Source organism: Leguminivora glycinivorella, chromosome 14 (assembly GCF_023078275.1).
Source record: "Leguminivora glycinivorella isolate SPB_JAAS2020 chromosome 14, LegGlyc_1.1, whole genome shotgun sequence".
In the NCBI taxonomy this organism is placed as follows: Eukaryota; Metazoa; Arthropoda; class Insecta; order Lepidoptera; family Tortricidae; genus Leguminivora; species Leguminivora glycinivorella.
Window position 1 is genome coordinate 11,120,147 of NC_062984.1, and position 21,200 is coordinate 11,141,346.

Below are 21,200 nucleotides of genomic sequence, written 5' to 3' on the forward strand. Positions count from 1 at the left end.
TCTTCTCTTCGCCCCAGATCTCCTCTACTCCATCCGGGACCAAAAAGGTCAACCGGGTACCTAACTCTAGAGCATCCCTGCCCGCAGCCTTCCACTCCAGGAATTTGAGATCCCGGCGATCCGGATTCTGAGCGTAAAGGAATTCCTTTACATACTCCGTATCCGCATCACCCGGAACCCAAACTTGCACCCTAGTCTGCTCCAGCTTACGCACGATGATTCGGTGTCCGTCCAGCACCCCGAAGTCCTGACCTAGCAGCCAGTCCCTAGACTCCGTCGACTTTGGTGTCACAAGGAAAAATCCTTCCGACACCAAACCCGACGCAGCGAACCTTGGTGCTACTACGCCTGGCTCCCCCGTACTACCTGCAGGACGACCACCTCTATCAACTGCGTAAGCTTCTTCCTGATGAGCTTCGCCAGAGCCTCGTCCACCGGAGCCCCATCCTCACGACCGACAGCCACAGCCAGACCTCGGTTCGCCCTAGCGACGTTCCGTGGTCCGTCTGCAGCCGCCCTGGCCTGATTCTGGCGCTTCGCCGGAGGACGCTCCGAACGACCCTCATCAGTACTCTGCCTCTTCATCTTGAGGCCGCGTTTGCTCGGGCCAGGTTTGGCGTCCCCCTTAAATTCCACCACCGGAACACCACCCCTTTCCCCAGCAATCGCAGCTTTTCTCCTCATAACCTTAGCCTTCTTTTTCTGGGCCTTAGACTGATACTTATAGAACGGCCCGTTCTCCGCAGGTGTGGCCTCCCTTTCGGTTACCTCCCTCTTCGGTGAACGCAGCAGCTCCGCTTCTTCACTTAGCGACAGGCCTTCCAGTTGTAGGACATCCGGAGTACCCTGCCCAGTTCTTCTCTGTAGACTGCTCTGCTCCTCACCGGAACTCGGAAGCCCACTCTCTACAGCGATCGGGGGTCCGTCAGCAGACTTCCCGCCCTCACGCACTTCTACCCTTTCGGGTCTCTTCGCCGCTGACGCGGTGTTGGTTTTAGTTTTGATATTTGTATTAAAAGAATTCTCCATATTAGTAACTGTAAAAGGTGCTATTTCAGCGTGGTGAGATAAAAACTAGGGGTAGCTGCAGAGCTCCCATACAGACCCCAGCTAAATTTACTCCTACGACAGTGGCGCCACCCCCCTGCGCATAGTCGTTAACGACAGCGATTGTGCTGAGTAGGCTCGCAAGCATGGTAAGACAGCTCCTGTGTTGCCTGTTGTGGCGGGAATGTGCGCGTCGGCTCACCCCTAGGAACCCGCTCATGGGCTCCCGGGGCTAGCACTTGCACACATATACCCCACCACTCCAGTCGACAGGTCAGAGTAGAAGTGTTTCACCCCTAGGGTATCTCTCCCCGACACCCCGGGGTTCCGCGACAACCACCCCTCCCCGCCAAACCAGACACAACACAGGTCCTGTCCCCCTCCCCTCTCCCGCTTGCGAGCCCAATCAGCACCACCCCCCGCTGCCCACAGCCGGCTGTGAGGGTCCTCGGCACGTCCTCCCACCTTGACCCTGGGGGTTTTGGGGCGAGTTGCCATGACGGGTTACCCCGAGACGACAAAACGGCCATTGCACTCCTCATTTTAGTCGGGCTTGTGACCGACTCCTTCGTGTACCATGGATGAATGATACTCGAAGGAGGCTGAGTTTAAAGAGAGATTTACCATGTCCTGAAGCTATTAATGGGGCCAGTTCTGAGAAGAGTACATCTTGCAGTAATGAGAAGGAGAAATCAAATATATTGCATAGCAGGGTGATCAAGCAAGGATCTAGGAGAGGGTGAGCACGCACAGAAAGTTGGAGAATTTGACAGTGTTATGGACGGTTCTGTGTTGGTAACCAAATGGATGGATCGAGGAACAAAATCAGTGATTATGACTTCTAATATGCATAGCCCTGCAGAAATGGAAACTGTCCTACGGACAAACAAAAAAGGTGAAAGAGATAAAATAGTCTGCCCTAAAATGATATCAGACTACAATCATTATCTTTTTACATACCTAGCGATCGGTGTGAGCAGACGTGTAAGACGTTGCAATATTTTATTAATTTACGAATTAAAATCATGTGCAATATGCATTGACCTCGATATTGAAAAACTGTGTCATGCGATGTGCCTTGTGCTGTGCAAGTAGTTATGACGTCAGTGTTTAGTTATCAATATCTTTATACAAAATGAGTGGTAATAATAGTCCATTCGGCCGTAGCTCCAAAACTCAGCGAAGTCCACCATCAACACCATTGCCCTCGGACACCACAGATTAATAATTAGTTACTACGTAACAGATGCGACAGTCACTTTTGCCCTGTTTTTACTTAGTCCGCTGTGGCGCCACTATAGCGCTGCTAGCAGTAGCATAATCTGTGGCAATAGCTGTCAAGTTTGACATAATAGTGCTGTCCCAGTTCGATAATCGATATCGATATTAACTAGTGATGTAATGATTTTATCGATAACTGTCGTAAGGATTTACAAATAAAGTACCAAGCTAAGTTGGTAGCGATTTCGATAGCACAGACTTAGCAAATGTGACACTTGCTCATTTTGTACTACCAAAATCGTTCCCAACTTAGCAATTTATACAATTTTGAAATAAAACGAAGTTTTTCCTGATATATTTATTTCCATATTATTTACAATACATAACAGAAAATTATACCTCCAACATAAAATATTGACTGAATAATCGACGACAACAACGTATAAGGTACAATCTGCAATTTTTTTTTTCAGAAAATTGCACCTTACCCACCAACGTACAAGGTGCTATCTGCTACGAGAAAAAATCGCAGATTGCGCTTTGTACGTTGTTGTCGTCGTGATGTGAATATTCAATACCAATTTTGTAATATATTATTGTTAATAAATAGAACTAATAGTTATTTGTCTTACAGGGGGACAAAGTATTGTTTAACTGCACGTGCCAAAATTGAAACCCAAGGTAGCGAAAGATTCCAATATTGAACCGCTGTGGAATCTTGAGCGTTTGAGGGGTTCACGGCAGGAAGGTTAAACAAACTAACTTTGCCACCGAGTGAAACACAATTTTTTTCATCACACCCAACACGAACAAAATACAGACTATGAAACACCAAACTAAAACAAATCAATCGATTTATGCAATATTTGTGATTCAAAAACATCATGTACAGGTAATTTTTACCAGCCAGTTCGTTTTCGTTTGATTAATGTTTTTAGTTTGTTGCTTTTAGGTTATTACATTCAAACCTGACCAGAATACTGTAATAAATTGATAATTAGCATTGCCAGATCATTTCCGCCGGCTGTAACTTACAGAGAGACTTTCAACCCTTATATTTTCTCAAGCTACGGCCGGCGAGAATGGTCTAGTAATGATGATTATCAATTTATAACAGCAACTTCTAACACAAACATAAAAATCAGCCTTGAGAATTTAACGAAAACTAGAGTACCTACCTATTGTTTTAACCTTTTGCCCGAAAAATGGTCATTGAACCGAACTAGCACATATAAAATGTCGATACTTAGTACTCTACAGTATTATCCTCAACTTTCATATTGGACAAAATTAGGAAGGTCTTGCGGTTCTTGCTTTATAACAAAACTAGCCTACAAAAAAATCACACCACAAAGACAATAAGGTCACAAAAAAGAAGTCATTTATATATTGCTTTTTGTCGGAGTCTATGTGATCTGAATTTTTTGTAGGCTAATTTTTGTGGTTCCTCCATTTTCATTGCGTATTTTTCTTCTATGTCGCCCTTTAAAATTTTATTTATAATATTACACCAATTATGGGTATGTAATCTGACAATGATGTTCAGAAATGTGTTTTTTACAACATTTGTATGATCTACACATCCCAGCCATGAAATCCTCAATTTACTTAACATGTAAAGCAGGTCAGTGCCGACATTATGTTTAAAACAATTAATGTTTAAATAATTATGTATGGTATTACTTGTTTCTGTATATAATTTTAAAAATTGTTCAGTAGGATATTGAAGATTGTTATTTTTAAGTCTTTTGTATTCTCTGAATTGTATATAGGCGTGGTGGTCCTCTTTAGAGCTGCTTATGTAAGTTGATAAGCAGCGCTGGCAGTTAATTGTTTTTGAGATTTTTCTACATAGATACCCTGCTGTATACGCTGAACATTCAACTTTCATTTTTTGTAAAGTTGATCCATGTTTTTGGTAATCTAGTTTAGATTCACTTGGACAGACCTGTGAAGTGGATGGGCGGGAAATTATGTTTGGACATTGATTTTCTTTGTTGTCTTCATGGTCTTCTAGGTCTTCTACATCAAAAAGAAAATCTTTCTGTAATAAAACCTCACCATTATCCACTTCACAGTTTGCAAATTTAGAGTGAGGGCTCAATATATTAGAGAGAAGTAACGACTTAAAAGTATGCACAAAACTACAGGCATTTGGTTTAACATTTCTGTAGTTGAGAGCCCTCACTCTCCCAAAAAAGTTTTCCAGTGGGTCTTGGTTTATATTTCGCGGGTAAAAATATTCCACACCAAATTCGTCAAACAAAATCTTCGATATCCTACTGAAACTGTTAAGTGTTACTACCCATCCTTCTAGTGACGGTACTCGAACCAATCGAGGATTTCCTTGCCTTAAAGCCAATTTACTGGTCACGTCCTCGTATTGAATTTTATTTAATTTTTCTATGGCTTCCAACCAAAATTTATGGTGAGCTGAATTTTTTTTCACTGCTTTCCTCAGTTTCCCTTTAGTTGCGCCTCCAGGGGAGCCGTTGACGCTGTCAAACAACGTGTCAAAAAATTCAATGAGCTCTGCTGTCGCTTCCATGGTATCAGTATCACTTGAGTCAGGATTATGAAGCTTGTCTGAAAGCAGAAATAAATCGTCAGCAAATTTTATTGCATCATAGAGGCCTTTAATATAATTAAACTATAAAAGTTTCAATCGTATGAGAATAAAAACTCGCAAAAGTAATGTCATAGCAAATTATTTATTTATTTTACACTAGATGGAATCAAAAAACAAGACTCATATCACATACATGTGTATGACTTTTATAAAAAAGTACAGACTTTTAAGCGGCATAACGGCCAGAAGACGGCACACAAACCCCGCAGACGCAAGTCAAGTGGACCACAGACGAACCACTGAAACAGCCTTTGTGCATGTAGCCTTCACCAGCACACTCCGCACACGGAGGCGGTGGCGGTATAACGTAGCGCGACACATTCAAATAGTTAAATTAAAATATTACTTACTAAGGGCAGCTGTGTAGTTCAGCATGGCCGCTGTTCGTGAACTAAAAACTTGCGCCGCCACGCTGACTTTCATTTTTTTTATTTTATCGGGATCTACGTGGTGCGCTGTTAATTTTGGTAATGCCCTCGTGTGACCCAGCCGGCTATCAATGTCATATATGTATTGAATGTCCTTCCATGATGCTCTCTTTCCTTCCCAAATAATATTTTTGTTAAGGAAATTGTTCCTTAATCCTTTAAGTAAATGGGGCGGGTCGTAAAATACACTTAAATGATGACCAGCAATGTGTACTGTGCCATCTGAAATAATAAAGTAATATTAATACAGTAGGTATTTTGTAACTCTAATTAACAATACTGTAGGTTTATACAAAGCGTAATTTTTTATTTTTTTTCCCTTAACAATTTTTTAAAATATCATTAGTGGACGTTTCTGCTTCTTGAAAATTGATTTAAAGTTAAGTTGATACTCGTATAATAAATAAAATAAATTATACGACATTCTTACACAAATTGACTGTCCTATGGTAAGCTCAAGATTTCAATTTCAATATCATTTATTTCAGATGTAAGTTTACAATGTAATACAACCAAAACACTTACATGGTACATATATTAATAAACAGACATATTATGTGTTGTAGGTACTCAGACAACTCAGGAACAAATATCTATGCTCATCACACAAATAAATGCCCATACCGGGATTCGAACCCAGGAACGCGGCTTAACCTGTGGGTTCCCGCGACCCGAAAACTCGTTTAGCCGTTGTCTCCCGCCGGCGCATATCTGTGCCGCGAAAATTTGCACCCTTGTTTCCCGGCAACTGCGCGATTGCGAAATTCCGTATTTCCCAAGGTTTTTTGACCCTTTACGAGTGTACGACTTATGTGTTGTTTTTGCTTGTAGGACAGAAGTGTTTATAAATAGTTAAGAGTAATGTATATCATTATAAAGAGGAAGAATTGAACTTTCAGTTGATGTGCGTAAAATAATTCAATAGCGCCCAAATGATTCTAAATACCTTATGAATTCCAGAGAAAGAAGGAAAATGAGACCTAGGTGACTAAATGTACTAAAATAAAAGAGTTTTATAATCTAAATGCATTTGTATGCTATTAATCCGCCGGCCAATAATATATTCTAACATCAAGTATAAAAAACACATAACAATACCTTTGAAAACATCTTTATATTTTTACTTCAAAATTGCGCGATCCGCAACGGCCATGATCCCGGTAACAGAGAGCGATTGTTCACTACTTTGTAATCACTTTGTAACAAATGAAACATGGTTGGATCCGCTCTGTTTTTATTATTTTGCATGGATAATATAATTAAGAACTTAAAATAAGGTAAGTAAATAACAATGGAAATAGTAAAAACCATATTTTTGATGGAAAATATAAACACTTTGTAACGGACAACGTACTTTAGACCCAACTTTGATTTGCGGTTTTTACACAGAAAACGCACTATAATAACAAATTATTGTATTTAGTATTAATCTATAAAGAATAAATATATAAAAAACAACTATTAATTACTGTTTGCTAAGCAAAATCCCAGTAATATTCACTAAGTCAACACGGTAACGCGGAAGTTGCTCTACGCACGGAGGTCCAACTTTAACTGGTCATGGCTTGTTTTGTTTCTATGGGAGTGAGTGGATGTTTGGAACCATTCTTTCCGGAGCTTTATTAGGAATCGAATGAAACTTATTCCAATGGAATTTGAGTCGTATAATTTTAGAAATAAAGTTTTAAATAGAATGAGATATTCGGGCTCAAATTTGTGGCGTGGGAAACATAGGTGTACGAATTCGCGGACACATATGTGCGCCACTGGGAGTTGACGGAAACTAGGATTTTCAAGGACGCGGGAAACCTGGTAAAATTATTTACGGCGCATATCTGTGTCATCGGGATCCCACAGGTTAACAGATAAGGGTCCCCCCACATCTAGCGTCTCGCGAGCGTCGCGTCGGGCCAACTGTATGGGCAAAGCCTGACGCCGCGTCGACGTCGCGTCGACGCGGCGTCTTTTTCCATACAATTGGCCCGACGCGACGCTCGCGAGACGCTAGATGTGGGGGGACCCTAAGGGGGCCGGTCGTCAGAATCACCTTATATCACAAGAAGTTAAAAACATGAAGTTAAATAATTGAGCATTCGTCGTCAGGAGCCAAATAAACCAAAAATATCTACAATCTACATCAGTACTATATAATATATACTTTATTTATATTTACCATCTTCTGTGTTGGCTTCGTCGTTACGGTAACGTATTGTCTCTTCTCGGAATTTTTTGATCGCAGTTCTGAAGGTCGATCCTTGGTCGCAAACTAGTCCTAAAGGTATAAGTCCTGTTTGAGCCACTTCTGCCACGATTTGCTTTAAGATTTCCTGCATCTCGTTTGTAGATGTTGTTCCTTCGCAGAAGTAATATGATATGCACTGCCGCCATGAAGAACATATGCCTCTTATCATAAATACAAGGGCATGATCACAAAACTTCATTTTTCTTTCACCAGCGACATCCACAAATCCATGAATTAGATCATTACTTTCATTGTATGTTAAGTACGGTGTCAGAGCAATTTCGTCAAATACTATTGAGCATAACTTTTGCTGTTGTCCCCAGTTTTTCACGGTATTTCGGATGTGAGAAAATAACTGTCGGTTAATTCCTGGTTTGATTATTACTTTTTCAGATAGTCTGTGTAGTCCTCTTAGTGGGCAAAGCAAACATTGTTTCCAAAAGTTTGTACGCCTTTGGGCTTTGCTTCATCAGCAATAGAGCCATACGCTTTTCTTCCATCGTGAACGTTCGGGACATTTTGTTTTTGCGACACAGTTTCAATTGCATTAGCAGAAACGTCTGTGCCTGTTTGTTAAGTAGGTCGAAATTCTTAAACAATTGCTCGTTACCTCCATATGATTTAGCTTGTGAAAGTCTTTCTCCGCCAGTGTCACCCATACATGATTTCGTAATACTTATCATGTCGTTGACGAATTTTCTTCCCTTTGAACTTAATTTCTTCATAACAGAACCTGTAATAAAAAAAAATAGATATGATTATACGGATGATACCGACATTGTATTCCATGACAACTCCTGGGCCACAAATTCACAAATTTAGCAGGGAAGGGCTAAATAAAAATAAAAAACTATATTAACCAAGAGAATTTGTTTAAAATACAGTATGCAATTAATCGACGACCCCCACACTAGGCTAAGCCTGTATCGTGGAAGTCAGCTACATGCGTGGTTTGACCAGATAACAGCAGCTTAAGTAAAAATAAATACTAAGTGCATGCAAACTTACAAATATAAGTACCTATTACAATTAATATAAAATATAACGTTAAACAAGATCACGACAAGATAAAGTCACGATCAAGATAACGACAAACAATGACAAGATCAAATGAAAAACAGAGGGTTCCGTAACTAGTGATTTAGGTAGAGAGAGTGTGTGTGTGTGTGAGAATATGTATGGTGTGTGTGTGTGTGCGTGTATGTGTGTGTGTGTGTGTGCGTGTATGTGTGTGTGTGTGTGTGTGTGTGTGTGTGTGTGTGTGAGGGACTTATTGTGAAAAATGTTTATTGTCTAAGACAGCATATTTTCTCAAAATCTTCGTAAGTTAAAGGCAGTAGGAATTTACGTAATAAGGATTTAGCTTTTTAGGAAGAGGGCAGCGTTTAATGTCACATCGTTTCAGCACAGCGTTATAAATACATATAAGGAAAAATAAATGATTTAAAGCGTCTAGCGAACCTACTACGGACTCGAGGTACAGATGTTCTGAATATAGGTAGGTTTAGCATGCTAGGGTAGGATGAGCAGTTTATTATCCGGCTATGCATGTAAACGGCAACTCGCATGATAAAAAGTCTACGGACACTGAGAACTCCAGCCTCTCTGAAAAGGCTCTCTGTTGAAAATTGTCTCGGTTTGCGCAAGGATACCTTTAACACCGCTCTTTGAGCTCTTTCCAGAGTAATCAGGTTGGTTACGAATTTAAACCGAAACGAATTTAAACATTTCTCTGCTAATTTTGGGCAGGGTCTTGAAGGCCGGGCCTGAATGGCTAATGCTGACCCTGAACATCACCAATACAAACTTCCTCTGATTTCACACAAAACCAATATATAGCTATCCATGCCGTAATCGGCAACTGCGACCTACTAGCTACTTACGTTACGAGCGTGTGCTCGGATATGGCTTGCAAAGCCGAACTTGGTCTTGAAAACTCCGTCACACGTGGGGCTAAAACCAATATACAATATACCTACATGGCAGACATCCTTGAGTTCCATGACTCGAGAACAAATATCTGTGTACATCACACAAATAAATGTCCTTACCAGTCATCATAATACAACGTGTTTCCGGTATCACTCAAAACCTCAGACACCCCAACTGATTTTTATTTTTTTAAACTCATCTAGAGTATTCATCTTTTAATCTGATGGTTACTTTTTTTTTAATTGAATTTTTAATTTTCTGTACAGCTCTACTCGACTTTTAGCTCTACACTCAATAAAATAATTGCTAACTACCATCATAAACCATAAAACTATTTATTTGTGTACGTTACTGCAACGACATAAGGTTTACCAATAGACAGCTATTTAAGATGTCACTGTAAAACACTTTAAAGCTTTGTCACAGTTAACTTCAAATTGGACAGGTAATCGCAGTAAGCAAATTTAAACCCAATATTCAAAATGACAAGGTTGTTATTAGGTACGAATTCAATTTGTTATGACTTATGATAATCATTAAGATTAAACTGACAAACAACGTCAAACTCGTAGCGGAAAAAATAATCGTCCAAGTTCATTTTCATTTTCATCATTCGCTACGCGGGAGCGGTGGCAAGCGAACGCACGCGCTTACCTACCTATAACCTGTTTTTATTGATCGCGTTTCGAACCTTTATATTTATAATTCGCAATAATAATGAGTACTACTTGTGCATCGTGTGATGAAGCGATAACCGACGGCGTGAAGTGCCCAAAGTGTAAAGGATTATTTCATTTTGGATGCGCTGGTGTTCGTGAGGGTGTTCACAGGAAATGGGATGCCGAAAAGAAAAAGGCGTGGCGGTGCTCAAACTGTACCTGCGCCTCGTCCCCCTTACCCCAAGTCAACCAGGAAGTATCGCTCAACACCATACTTCAAGAGCTACGAGAAACTCGAAGTGACCTCAAGAGCGAAATATCGGAAGTGAAAAGTGATGTGCGAGACGTCCATGACAAGTTGGCAACCTTTGACGAGCGTTTGCAAAACCTAGAATCGTTAAAAACAGAACACGAAGGCCTTAGCAAACAGGTACAAGAGATGATGTCTACTATTTCGGAGCTTCGTTGCCAAATTTCGCAGAAAGATCAACAGGACCGAATCAATAACATTGAAATTTCCGGAATTCCCTTCAAGAAAAATGAAAATTTAAATAATTTATTACACACTATATGTACAAAAGTAGGTTTCACATTAACGTCTGGAGATATTGATACCATTCATCGAGTACGTCGGTTCAAAGACAACAACCCTGGGCCCAGCGTATTATCAAGAAATGATGACGGCGCGGATACATCGCAACATGTACCTCACACAAATATACCTAACATCATTGTGCGGTTTACACAACGCAGGCGAAAAAATGAGCTGATGTCGGCTGTACGGGCCCGGCGGGGCCTCACTACAGCTGAACTGGACTTCGACGGGCCTGCCAGGACTGTCTACATTAGCGAGCATCTGTCGCCAGGAAATAAACTTCTACTCCGCAAAGTGAGAGCCATTAGCAAGGAACACGGCTACAAACATGTTTTCGTGAGGGAATGTAAAATCCTAGTTATCAAAAAAGATGACCAAAGGCCGGTTTTAATTTCCAAAGAAAGTGATCTTTCCAAACTTTCCAGGTGACTCTCACGTGTGTTATTTACTGTTTTGGTTTCATGTCTACATAATACTCTTATTTATTATGTTTCGATTTTTATTATTGTCAAGACGTTTTTGTTTTATGGCAATTTCAACCTTATATTACCTGTCCGCAAAGACGATAATCTGTATGAGACAATAGTTGTTTACCACAAGTGCTCGGAAGGAGCGATAGAAGTAGTTCTTGTTGCTATGTTATATAAATTATGCGTGCATGTGCATCTATATAAATTAACCACTATATTTTCCTTGTACAGGCGCGTCAGCTGATCTTAACTTATCGATTTACTACCAAAATGTGAGGGGATTGAGAACAAAATCAAACGAGGTATTTTACAACGTACTTAATAGTTCCTATGATATTATATGTTTTACAGAGACCTGGCTAAACGAATCTTTTTACAGCTCAGAATATTTCGACCCTAGTTTTATAGTTTTTAGAAAGGACCGTGACGCAATAGTGAGTGGACATTCCCGTGGAGGTGGGGTAGCGGTGGCGGTCCGGGGCGCGATGCGGCCCGAGCTGCGGCCTGAGCTAGCGGCGCCGCCGCCGGCCGACGAGCTGTGGGTGAGCATACCTACCGGCCCGGGCCCGGCGCACGCGTCTGCCTCCGCGGCCCCTCCCTCTCATTCATCTCGCGGTACTTATGTTCATATTATTTGTACTTACATTCCGCATGGGCAGAACCATGTCAATTTATTAACTAGCTTATTAAATAGAATATATGATGAGTGTGACAAGCATCCGGCAGATACTTTCCTAATCGTAGGCGATTTTAATGTTACAAATGCTTCATGGTCTCGAGACGCAGCTTCCATAGGTACAGATATTATGACAAATGACGATTATCCGGCGACGTTGATTTCCGATTTTATGCATTTAACACAACTTCATCAACTTAACTTTGTGCAAAATAAAAATAATCGAATTCTTGACCTGATTTTTAGTAACAAAATATGCGAGGTTACTTCGTGCTCTCGACCGCTTACGCCGGAGGATGGTCATCATCCCGCTCTTAACATAAATACAATTATATCCTATATTGAACCCTTGTCACCCAATATGAACGCGTTCAAAAAAATGTTCCATTTAACAAATTTTGATGCCGTAAAATCGGAATTAGAACGCGTAAATTGGTGTGAGGAATTCTCGAAACTTAACGGTTTAGAAGCGCAAGTAGATTACTTTTACGAAATAATTAACAAACTTATTAATCTTTACGTTCCATCAAAAAAACTTTATTCCTCAAATCGCTATCCGCCCTGGTTTACTCGTTCATTGATTAAATTATTAGCCGAAAAAAGAAAATATCATAAAAAATGGAAACAATACGCCCAACAGTCAGATTATGATTATTTTTCCATTCTCAGAAGCCGTTCCAAGTATTTAGAGAAACAGTGTTATGATAATTATATTCGAGACGTAGAAAATAAAATAAAATTTAACCCAAAATACTTTTGGACCTACGTGAAGTCTAAAAAAGACTCTTCAGATTATCCACACAAATTCATTTATAAGGATCGTGACGTTACTGATGGTTTAGAAATTTGTAACCTTTTTAATAAATATTTCAATTCCGTTTTTGTTGAATCAAGTACTCCTAATATCGCACCTACCGCCGAGAACTCTAATTCGTATTTAAATATTAACTCGATTAAAATCAATTCTGATATTGTGTTTCAGCAACTTAAATCCATAAACACAAATAAAGGGGCAGGGGCGGATGGAATACATCCTCTTTTTATTAATAAATGTGCAAAGGAACTGACAATCCCAGTAACATATATTTTTACAAAATCATTAACCACCGGGATTTTCCCTGAACGCTGGAAACGAGCTCTAATAACTCCTATACCTAAAAACAATAAAAAAGATGATGTATCCCAGTACCGACCTATCTCAAAGCTATGTATTTTAGGAAAAATTTTAGAAAAAATTGTTGTTGATGATCTATCGTTTGCCGTGCGAAATTTTCTGTCTCCAAATCAACATGGTTTCTTTAAAGGTCGCTGTGTTGAGTCCAATTTAATTTCCTTTACAGACTTTTTAATGACCGCACTAAATAATAAATGTCAGGTTGATGTGGTGTACACAGATTTCTCTAAGGCATTCGACAAGATTAGTCACGGAATCTTATTAGAGAAGCTCTGGAGTGCTGGCATACATGGTGACTTGTTCCGGTGGATTAAGTCGTACATCACAAATCGCTCACAAGCCGTTTCGGTCAAAGGTTTCATGTCGGATTTTCTTCACATTCCTTCAGGTGTTCCCCAAGGGTCGCATCTCGGCCCTTTGCTATTTACGCTCTATATCAATGATATTGGTGATGTGGCCCGCAGCAGTCATCACTTGTTATATGCAGATGATGCTAAAATCTTTAAAATCATTAACACAGTTGCTGATTGTTGCGAGCTTCAAGCCGATATAAATTCTCTGTTTGATTATTGTGAAAACAATCAACTATTTCTTAATCCTGATAAGTGCAGCATAATCACTTTTACGCGTAAGAAAAACCCAGTAACTTATAATTATACATTAAATAATGAAAATATAAACAGAGTTGACAAGATCCGTGACCTTGGGGTTATAATAGATAATAAACTTACTTTTAATGATCACATTGACATCATTGTTCAAAGGGCTTATAAACAGCTTGGCTTCATGCTGAGGGTTTGTAAGCCATTTCAACATGAAATTACATATATGACGTTATACTACAGTTTAGTTAGATCAATACTAGATTTTGCGTGTATCATTTGGAGCCCTTTCTTTAGGTGTCATATCAATAGGATAGAACGTGTACAAAAGAAATTTGTTAAATCTATCGACTTCCGAATGGGACGGAGCCGGAACTCATATAAACACAGCCTTTCTCACTATAAATTACTGACGCTTGAAAATCGACGAACACAGTTTGATATAATGTTTCTTTTTAAAATCATTAATAGCTATATTGACTCCCCCTCACTTCTTGGTAGGTTATTATTCAAGATACCTCAACGCACTGCACGCCATAAGAAATTATTTGCTATTCCTTTCTCTCGTACAAAATTTTGTTCAAATTCTTACTTCAACCGTTGTCTCAATTACTATAATACAAATATGTCTCATATTGATCTTTTTTCCTATAAAACATGTAATAGTTTTAAGAAACAAGTAATCATTAACTTAAAGTAAAATCAATAAACAATTAGAAACTGTTCGAAAAATAATAATTTTATAGTTAAAAATCAGGTTTGAGCGTTGTATAAACTGATGTAAAATAATTTATTTAATTCTTGTTTGCACGTAGGTATGTCTGAGTTTAATGCTTAAAATACCTACAACCCGCTAACCGCTCCTAAAATAGCTTATATTTTAGATAAGAATATAATATGTTTAAGTTAGGGCACTCAAGGTCTATTAACACATCATGTATTTTCACATCATTGTTTGTATGACTGTTTGTTGCCTAAATAAATTAAAAAAAAAAAAAAAAAAAAAAAAAGTAACCAGCCAGTATTAATACCCCCAAATACTGAAGAAGGTAAACAACCTCTAGCAATGCGATATACACAATGTTGTATTACGAATACAATAGAATAGGCACATAAAAAATAACTAATAATACTAATTTAAACAAAAATATTACCCCCATCAAGATATAGCTCAATCGATTCTACTCTCGATTCTGAACAAACGGTTTTCAGGTTTTTAGTGTTAAGTGAAACACGGTGTATAGTACATTACATCAGAGGCCGGGAAAATGAGGATTTCCGGCCAAGTGGGATAGGGATACGAGGCCGGGAATCCGTTTTCACGCCGAGGCATGTATAGTGCTTTTCTCAAACATACAATGAAATAAAAAAAAATGCTCTAAAGGATAATATATAAAATATTTTATTAAAAAAAAGTTACTTTGCAGGGCTAGGCCTAAAAAATAATATGAAATCCCTTTACAGTCCTCTCGAGTTGTTGCGCCCAAAAAGCGATACTTCCCAGCCCATTTTAAGGAACGTAAAGACAATATTTCATTCATGTGCTCTGCCTACCCCTTTATGGGATACAGGCGTGACTGTATGTATGTATGTATGTTTGAGAAAAATAAATATATGTACCTGTATTACGTTTCCGTGTTGATTTCTTCTGTTGCAATGATTGAGCTGATGTTGGTTCAATTTCTGAAACAGAACAAACGACATAAAAATTAAATCCAAGTCGGTAACCATTTATTGCAACAGACATAAACAAAAATAAATAGGTAAAAAAAAAAATTTTATCGGGTCCCTATTATTTCTCGTACATGTATTTAATTAATTGTACACTATACTTGAGAGAGAGTGAGAGAGATGACAATTAAATGGTATTCATTCATGGACTTGTATGGTGCTCTAATAGTTTTGTAAAAAATCTTTAATTCTATCATGTGATTTGATGTGATGACTAGAACAAAATGAAATAATTAGAAGTAAATTTTTTTTGGGTATAGAACATTTTAATTTTATGCGTGTTTTACTGAAAAGCTTATTTGGACATAATTATGTATATTATGTACATATATCGTTGTCTGAATACCCACATCACAGGCCTGTAGCTTACCGTGGGGCTCAGTCAATCTGTGTATGGATGTCGTATACTTAATATTTTTTTTATTTTTTTTGAAACAAACCTGTTAGTTCCGAGACTTCCGAGGAAACATCAAGAACAGTGCCATCAATCACTTTTGGTAATGATGATGAGTCTTTGTCTACTGCTACACCATCTGAAAGCGTAATGGCGAAATGTTAAAAAAACAATCACATATGTATACGTATATTATAATACACGTATAATTTAGTGATGCTTCTTCTAGATCATTTTCTTCCTTGCGTCGTTCCGGCATTTGCCACCTTTGACAACTAATCCCAAGATTTGGGGAAGGCATTACTTTTACAAAAGCGACTGCCATCTGACCTTCCAACCCGAAGGGTTACGTGCCTTACAGGGTTTATTGGGATTAGTCCGGTTTCCTCACGATGTTTTCTTTCATCGAAAAGCGACCTAGCGAGCTACCTATACCAAGACATAATAATATATAGCATTTACACAACATGCTACACAAGCCACTGAAAACCTCAGAGACTCCAACAGATTTTTATTATTTAGAATTAGTCTAGAGAATTTATTCTTAAATCTGTATATTATTTCCAAAGATATTGCTGTTTCTTTTATTTTACTACTTCTAGTTGATTAGTAACTATACGTTAAATGATCACGTATGTGTGACGTGTTAGTGTTTCATCATGGTCCACACAGATTACTAGCAATTCGTAATCCTTATTACAAAGATATAAGCTTTAGGTATCTTATAAATTGTCAGTCATACAAACTGGGCTGGAGCCTGGAACAAAAGTCGATAAGGCGATAGTTTGTTACAAATTATAAGAAAAACAGCCCTTATTGCCTGAATTACGGTAGTGACATTAGCAACTGACATTCACTTTTTAATAATAGGAACTGCAATGTCGTATTTTTGCCATGCTAAATTGAACCTTATCACTGAGTCAGATGAGCTAACTATTGACAATTCAATCTTTAATAAAAATAACAGCCAGTATTAAATAGTACCAAGTAGATACCTATGCAATCCTATATCATATCAATGATACAATAGTACATACATACATACAGTCACGCCTGTATCCCATAAAGGGGTAGGCAGAGCACATGAAACTACTAAAGCTTCAGTGCCACTCTTGGCAAATAAGGGGTTGAAAGAAAACGAAGCTGTGGCATTGCAGTGACAGGTTGCCAGCCTCTCGCCTATGCCACAATCTAACCCATATCCCACAGTCGCCTTCTACGACATCCACGGGAAGAAAGGGGGTGGTGAAATTCTTAACCCGTCACCACACAGGTTACAGTAGTAACTGTCGCGTTTGTAACTTATAGACCGGGCACACAATAAATAAAAAATAAATACAAAAAACAACCTGCATTTAAAATATAGCCTAATCGATTCAACTCTTGATTCTAAACACTGTTTTCAGGTTTTCAGTGGATGGTGTAGCACGTTGTAGTATAAAAATCTTAATAAAATAAATAAAAATAATTTATTTCGGACCACAAAATCCATACATTAATTTATGTGAAAAAGTGAATGAGTTTAAAAATAGACTAGACAAGCACATCACATCTACATAATGTACATCTACACATGTCATAATGATGACTGGATACAGGCTATATCAGTTTTTTAAGTTTTTTAACTGCCTGCCTGCTTATTAAATAATAATAATATATCTTAAACTGACCAACTATTATAATATGTACTCGTTTTTAGGGTTCCGTAGTCAACTAGGAACCCTTATAGTTTCGCCATGTCTGTCTGTCCGTCCGTCCGTCCGCGGATAACGTCAGTGACGGTTAGCACTTACGTAGTAACTAATTATTAATCTGTGGTTAGCACTAGAAAGCTGAAATTTGGTACCAATATGTATATCAATCACGCCGACAAAGTGCAAAACTAAAAAGTGGAAAAAAATGTTTAGTTAGGGTACCCCCGCTACATGTAAAGTGGGGACTGATTTTTTTTTTCATTCCGACCCCAACGTGTGATATATTGTTGGATAGGTGTTTAAAAATGAATAAGGATTTACTAAAATCGTTTTCTGAGAATATTAATATTTTCGGAAATATAGATTATACTATACTTTTGAACCATATGTTTAAAAAATATGAAAAAAATCACAAAAGTAGAACTTTATAAATACTTTCCAGTAAAATTGTTTTGAACATGATAGGTTTGGTAGTTTTTGAGAAAAATACGGAAAACTACGAAACCCTACACTGAGCGTGGCCCGACACGCTCTGGGCCGGTTTTATTTGATGAAACATTTCCTACAAGTACCTTTACTTTGTGGGACGGAGGCCACAGTGTCAGAATGTGAGGAAGTTGGTGGGAAAACGGCTTCTGCAGTGAGTTTTGGCAATGACGATGGACCTTCATCTACTGCTGTCACATCTGAAAGAGTAAAAGCGGAATGTTAGCCAATAATGATACCTACATAAGTACATAAATAATTCTCAAGATGGATGGAAATTGATGTAGTCGATCTGTTATGCATAAAATAAAATAAAAAGTCATAATGGCAAATTAATATATGAAGATATTCTCAGTGGACCATAAGAATGGCTAGATAGATGGCCAAGCGCGTAACAAAAATTTATAATTTATATGCATGGGGTCAAGTTTTACTTTGTAGACACTTTGTGTCTACAGTAATTGGATTAGGTATTCATGGACTTGTATGGTGCTCTAATGTTTTTGTAAAAAATCTTTAGTTAAAGTCTAATGTGATTTGATATCATGACTAGAACAAAATCAAACAATTAGAAGTATTTTTTTTGGGCAAAGAACATTTAAATTTTATGCGTGTTTTATTGAAAATCATATTCGGACATAAGTATATTATGTATATTGTTGTCTGAGTACCCACATCACAGGCCTGTAGCTTACCGTGTACCGTGGGGCTCAGTCAATCTGTGTAAGGATGTCTTATAATATTTATTTTATTTTTTGAAACAAACCTGTTAGTTCCGAGACTTCCGAGGAAACATCAAGAACAGTGCCATCAATCACTTTTGGTAATGATGATGAGTCTTTGTCTACTGCTACACCATCTGAAAGCGTAATGGCGAAATGTTAAAAAAACAATCACATATGTATACGTATATTATAATATTCCGTCGTCGTTCCGGCATTTGCCACCTTTGACAACTAATCCCAAGATTTGGGGAAGGCATTACTTTTACAAAAGCGACTGCCATCTGACCTGCCTGCCTTACAGGGATTATTGGGATTAGTCCGGTTTCCTCACAGTGTTTTATTTCATCGAAAAGCGACCTAGCGAGCTACCTATACCAAGACATACTATAGCATTTATAGTATAGAAATCTTAATAAAATAAATAAAAAATAAAATAATTTATTTCGGACCACAAAATCCATACATTAATTTTTGTTTAAATTAATTTATGTGAAAATGTGAATCAGTTTAAAAATAGACTTATACTTTGTGGTGAAGTTAATAAATACTTTTTTCATTTTTCAGACTAGACAAGCACATCACATCTACATAATGTATGGTCAAAGAATTTGATTCTTTAGCAGTTGACGGTTGACTTGACATTTGACAGCTCTTAGCATAAGTATGTGTCAACCAAATTGACTTGAACCGCAAATTGCTAAACAATCAATTTCTTTAATAGTACATCTAAACATGTCATAATGATCACTGGATACAGACTATATCAGTTTTTTAACTGCCTGCCTGCTTATTAAATAATAATAATATATTTTAAACTAACCAACTATTATCATACTCCTTTTTTGATGAAACATTTCCTGCAAGTACCTTTACTCTGTGGGACGGAGGCCACAGTGTCAGAATGTGAGGAAGTTGGTGGGAAAACGGCTTCTGCAGTGAGTTTTGGCAATGATGATGAACCTTCATCTACTGCTGTAACATCTGAAAGAGTAAAAGCGGAATTTTAGCTAGTAATGATACCTACATAAAGAATTCTTGCATAAAGTAAAATAAAAAACCATAATGGCAAATTAATCTATGAAGACAATTAGTATAGTATTAGTATAGTGGTCAGTTATAGTATGCCTCATTTGTTCTGATCATAAATTAAAAACACTTAAAAATATTTGTGAAAATTATATGATTTTTGCCACTTCCAGGCTGCGACACAGCGCCATCTAGTTTTACACATAAATGGCCCATTACATTTCAGGGGTACACTTTTTTGTATGAGATTGTCAATCTTGGTATTTATCATCCTTGGTATTACTATGAATAATATTAATACATACATACAATCACGCCTGTATCCCATAAAGGGGTAGGCAGAGCACATGAAACTACTAAAGCATCAGGGCCACTCTTGGCAAATAAGGGGTTAAAAGAAAACGAAACGAAATAATATTAATAATTCCAAATTATGGTAGAAACTTAGTCAAACTACTATACCTTTACTTAGTGGGGCAGAGTTCTCAATTTGAGAATATGAACATGATGGATGTTCATGGAAGTCTTCACCTGAAATTGTTAAATGTAATATTTATTAACGCATTACGGACATAACTTTATTCTTATGTTCTTTTATAAATAAATATCCTAACTTCAAAGCAAATAAAGATTTGCAAAAAGTTTTGTCAACAAATAGCATTCTTTTTAAAATTTGGATTTGAATACAGGATCATCCTCGTCAAACAACTATCCTGTATTTTTATTAGGCTTCAACCTAACTCAATACCAACTTACCTAATCTACTATTGCAATATAATTATTGAGAGTTTGAGACAAACAAGACTAGAAATAAGTACAAAAACACATACCCGGCCTCCCAATGACCATATTTTGTTCCATCATATCCTCGTCATCGTCGTGGTATTTAAAATAATTGTGGTCACTCAGTGCATGTCGGACTAGAACAAAATTACAATTAGATAACTTAATTATATTATATATTATAATCCAAGTACCTAATGAAATCTTCACTTCAAATAATTTATCTCACAAAAAAATCAAAAAATGTGATTTTAGTATGCTAACAGGAAATTCAAATATATATTATAATTATATACTCGTGTATATATATAAAATGGTACCAGAATTAGAATTTACTATAAAAAAAAAAGAGGTAGAGTAAATAACGCACGTGGTATTTAACAACTATTCATTCATATATAAATCATAAGGTACTCACCGGTTCCAACTGGTGCCAGGGGTTCGCCGTGTTTTATTTCGTCATCAGTAAATAAGCAAGGATACGAAAACCGAATCTTCTTGCCATCCAATTGGTCAAACTGATGTCTATCGAAATGTTTTTCACACACACGTTTCCTGAGTAATTGGTCTTTTGACAAATTGAGTAAAATAGAATTTGTCGGAACAAGGAAAGACATCCACAAATTCCTTAAGAAATCGTTCTTAGGAAATGCAAAAAGTCGATAAGTCTCATTTGTTGCATTGCA

At 37.7% G+C, this 21,200-nt stretch overlaps 2 protein-coding genes across 2 annotated transcripts; both read right to left on the bottom strand.

Moving 5' to 3' along the window:
• Positions 1–3,004: 3,004 nt before the first annotated feature.
• LOC125233251 lies at positions 3,005–7,962 on the bottom strand. The gene is made up of 3 exons (XM_048139188.1): positions 7,499–7,962; positions 5,248–5,547; positions 3,005–4,854 (listed from the first exon to the last, which is right to left on the bottom strand). The coding sequence occupies exons 1-3, from the start codon at positions 7,764–7,766 to the stop codon at positions 3,647–3,649; spliced, it is 1,776 nt and encodes a 591-aa protein (XP_047995145.1). The 5' UTR covers positions 7,767–7,962; the 3' UTR covers positions 3,005–3,646.
• Positions 7,957–20,997, bottom strand: LOC125233538. The gene is made up of 9 exons (XM_048139592.1): positions 20,933–20,997; positions 20,562–20,651; positions 20,194–20,262; positions 19,573–19,686; positions 18,747–18,839; positions 18,067–18,180; positions 15,847–15,939; positions 15,296–15,358; positions 7,957–8,300 (listed from the first exon to the last, which is right to left on the bottom strand). The coding sequence occupies exons 2-9, from the start codon at positions 20,593–20,595 to the stop codon at positions 7,957–7,959; spliced, it is 924 nt and encodes a 307-aa protein (XP_047995549.1). The 5' UTR covers positions 20,596–20,651; positions 20,933–20,997.
• Positions 20,998–21,200: the final 203 nt, after the last annotated feature.

What these genes read in the sequence shown, in the direction of transcription:
- LOC125233251 (XM_048139188.1), bottom strand. Translation starts at nt 7,766, where the DNA reads ATGAAGTTTTGTGATCATGCCCTTGTATTTATGATAAGAGGCATATGT. An exon ending in CGAAGCCAACACAGAAGATG is followed by an intron (nt 5,548 to 7,498) that starts GTAAATATAAAT and finishes TTATTATTTCAG; the next exon opens with ATGGCACAGTACACATTGCT. An exon ending in GAACTACACAGCTGCCCTTA is followed by an intron (nt 4,855 to 5,247) that starts GTAAGTAATATT and finishes TTCTGCTTTCAG; the next exon opens with ACAAGCTTCATAATCCTGAC.
- LOC125233538 (XM_048139592.1), bottom strand. Translation starts at nt 20,595, where the DNA reads ATGATGGAACAAAATATGGTCATTGGGAGGCCGG. An exon ending in TATGGTCATTGGGAGGCCGG is followed by an intron (nt 20,263 to 20,561) that starts GTATGTGTTTTT and finishes TAACAATTTCAG; the next exon opens with GTGAAGACTTCCATGAACAT. An exon ending in GGAAGTCTCGGAACTAACAG is followed by an intron (nt 15,359 to 15,846) that starts GTTTGTTTCAAA and finishes GTTCTGTTTCAG; the next exon opens with AAATTGAACCAACATCAGCT.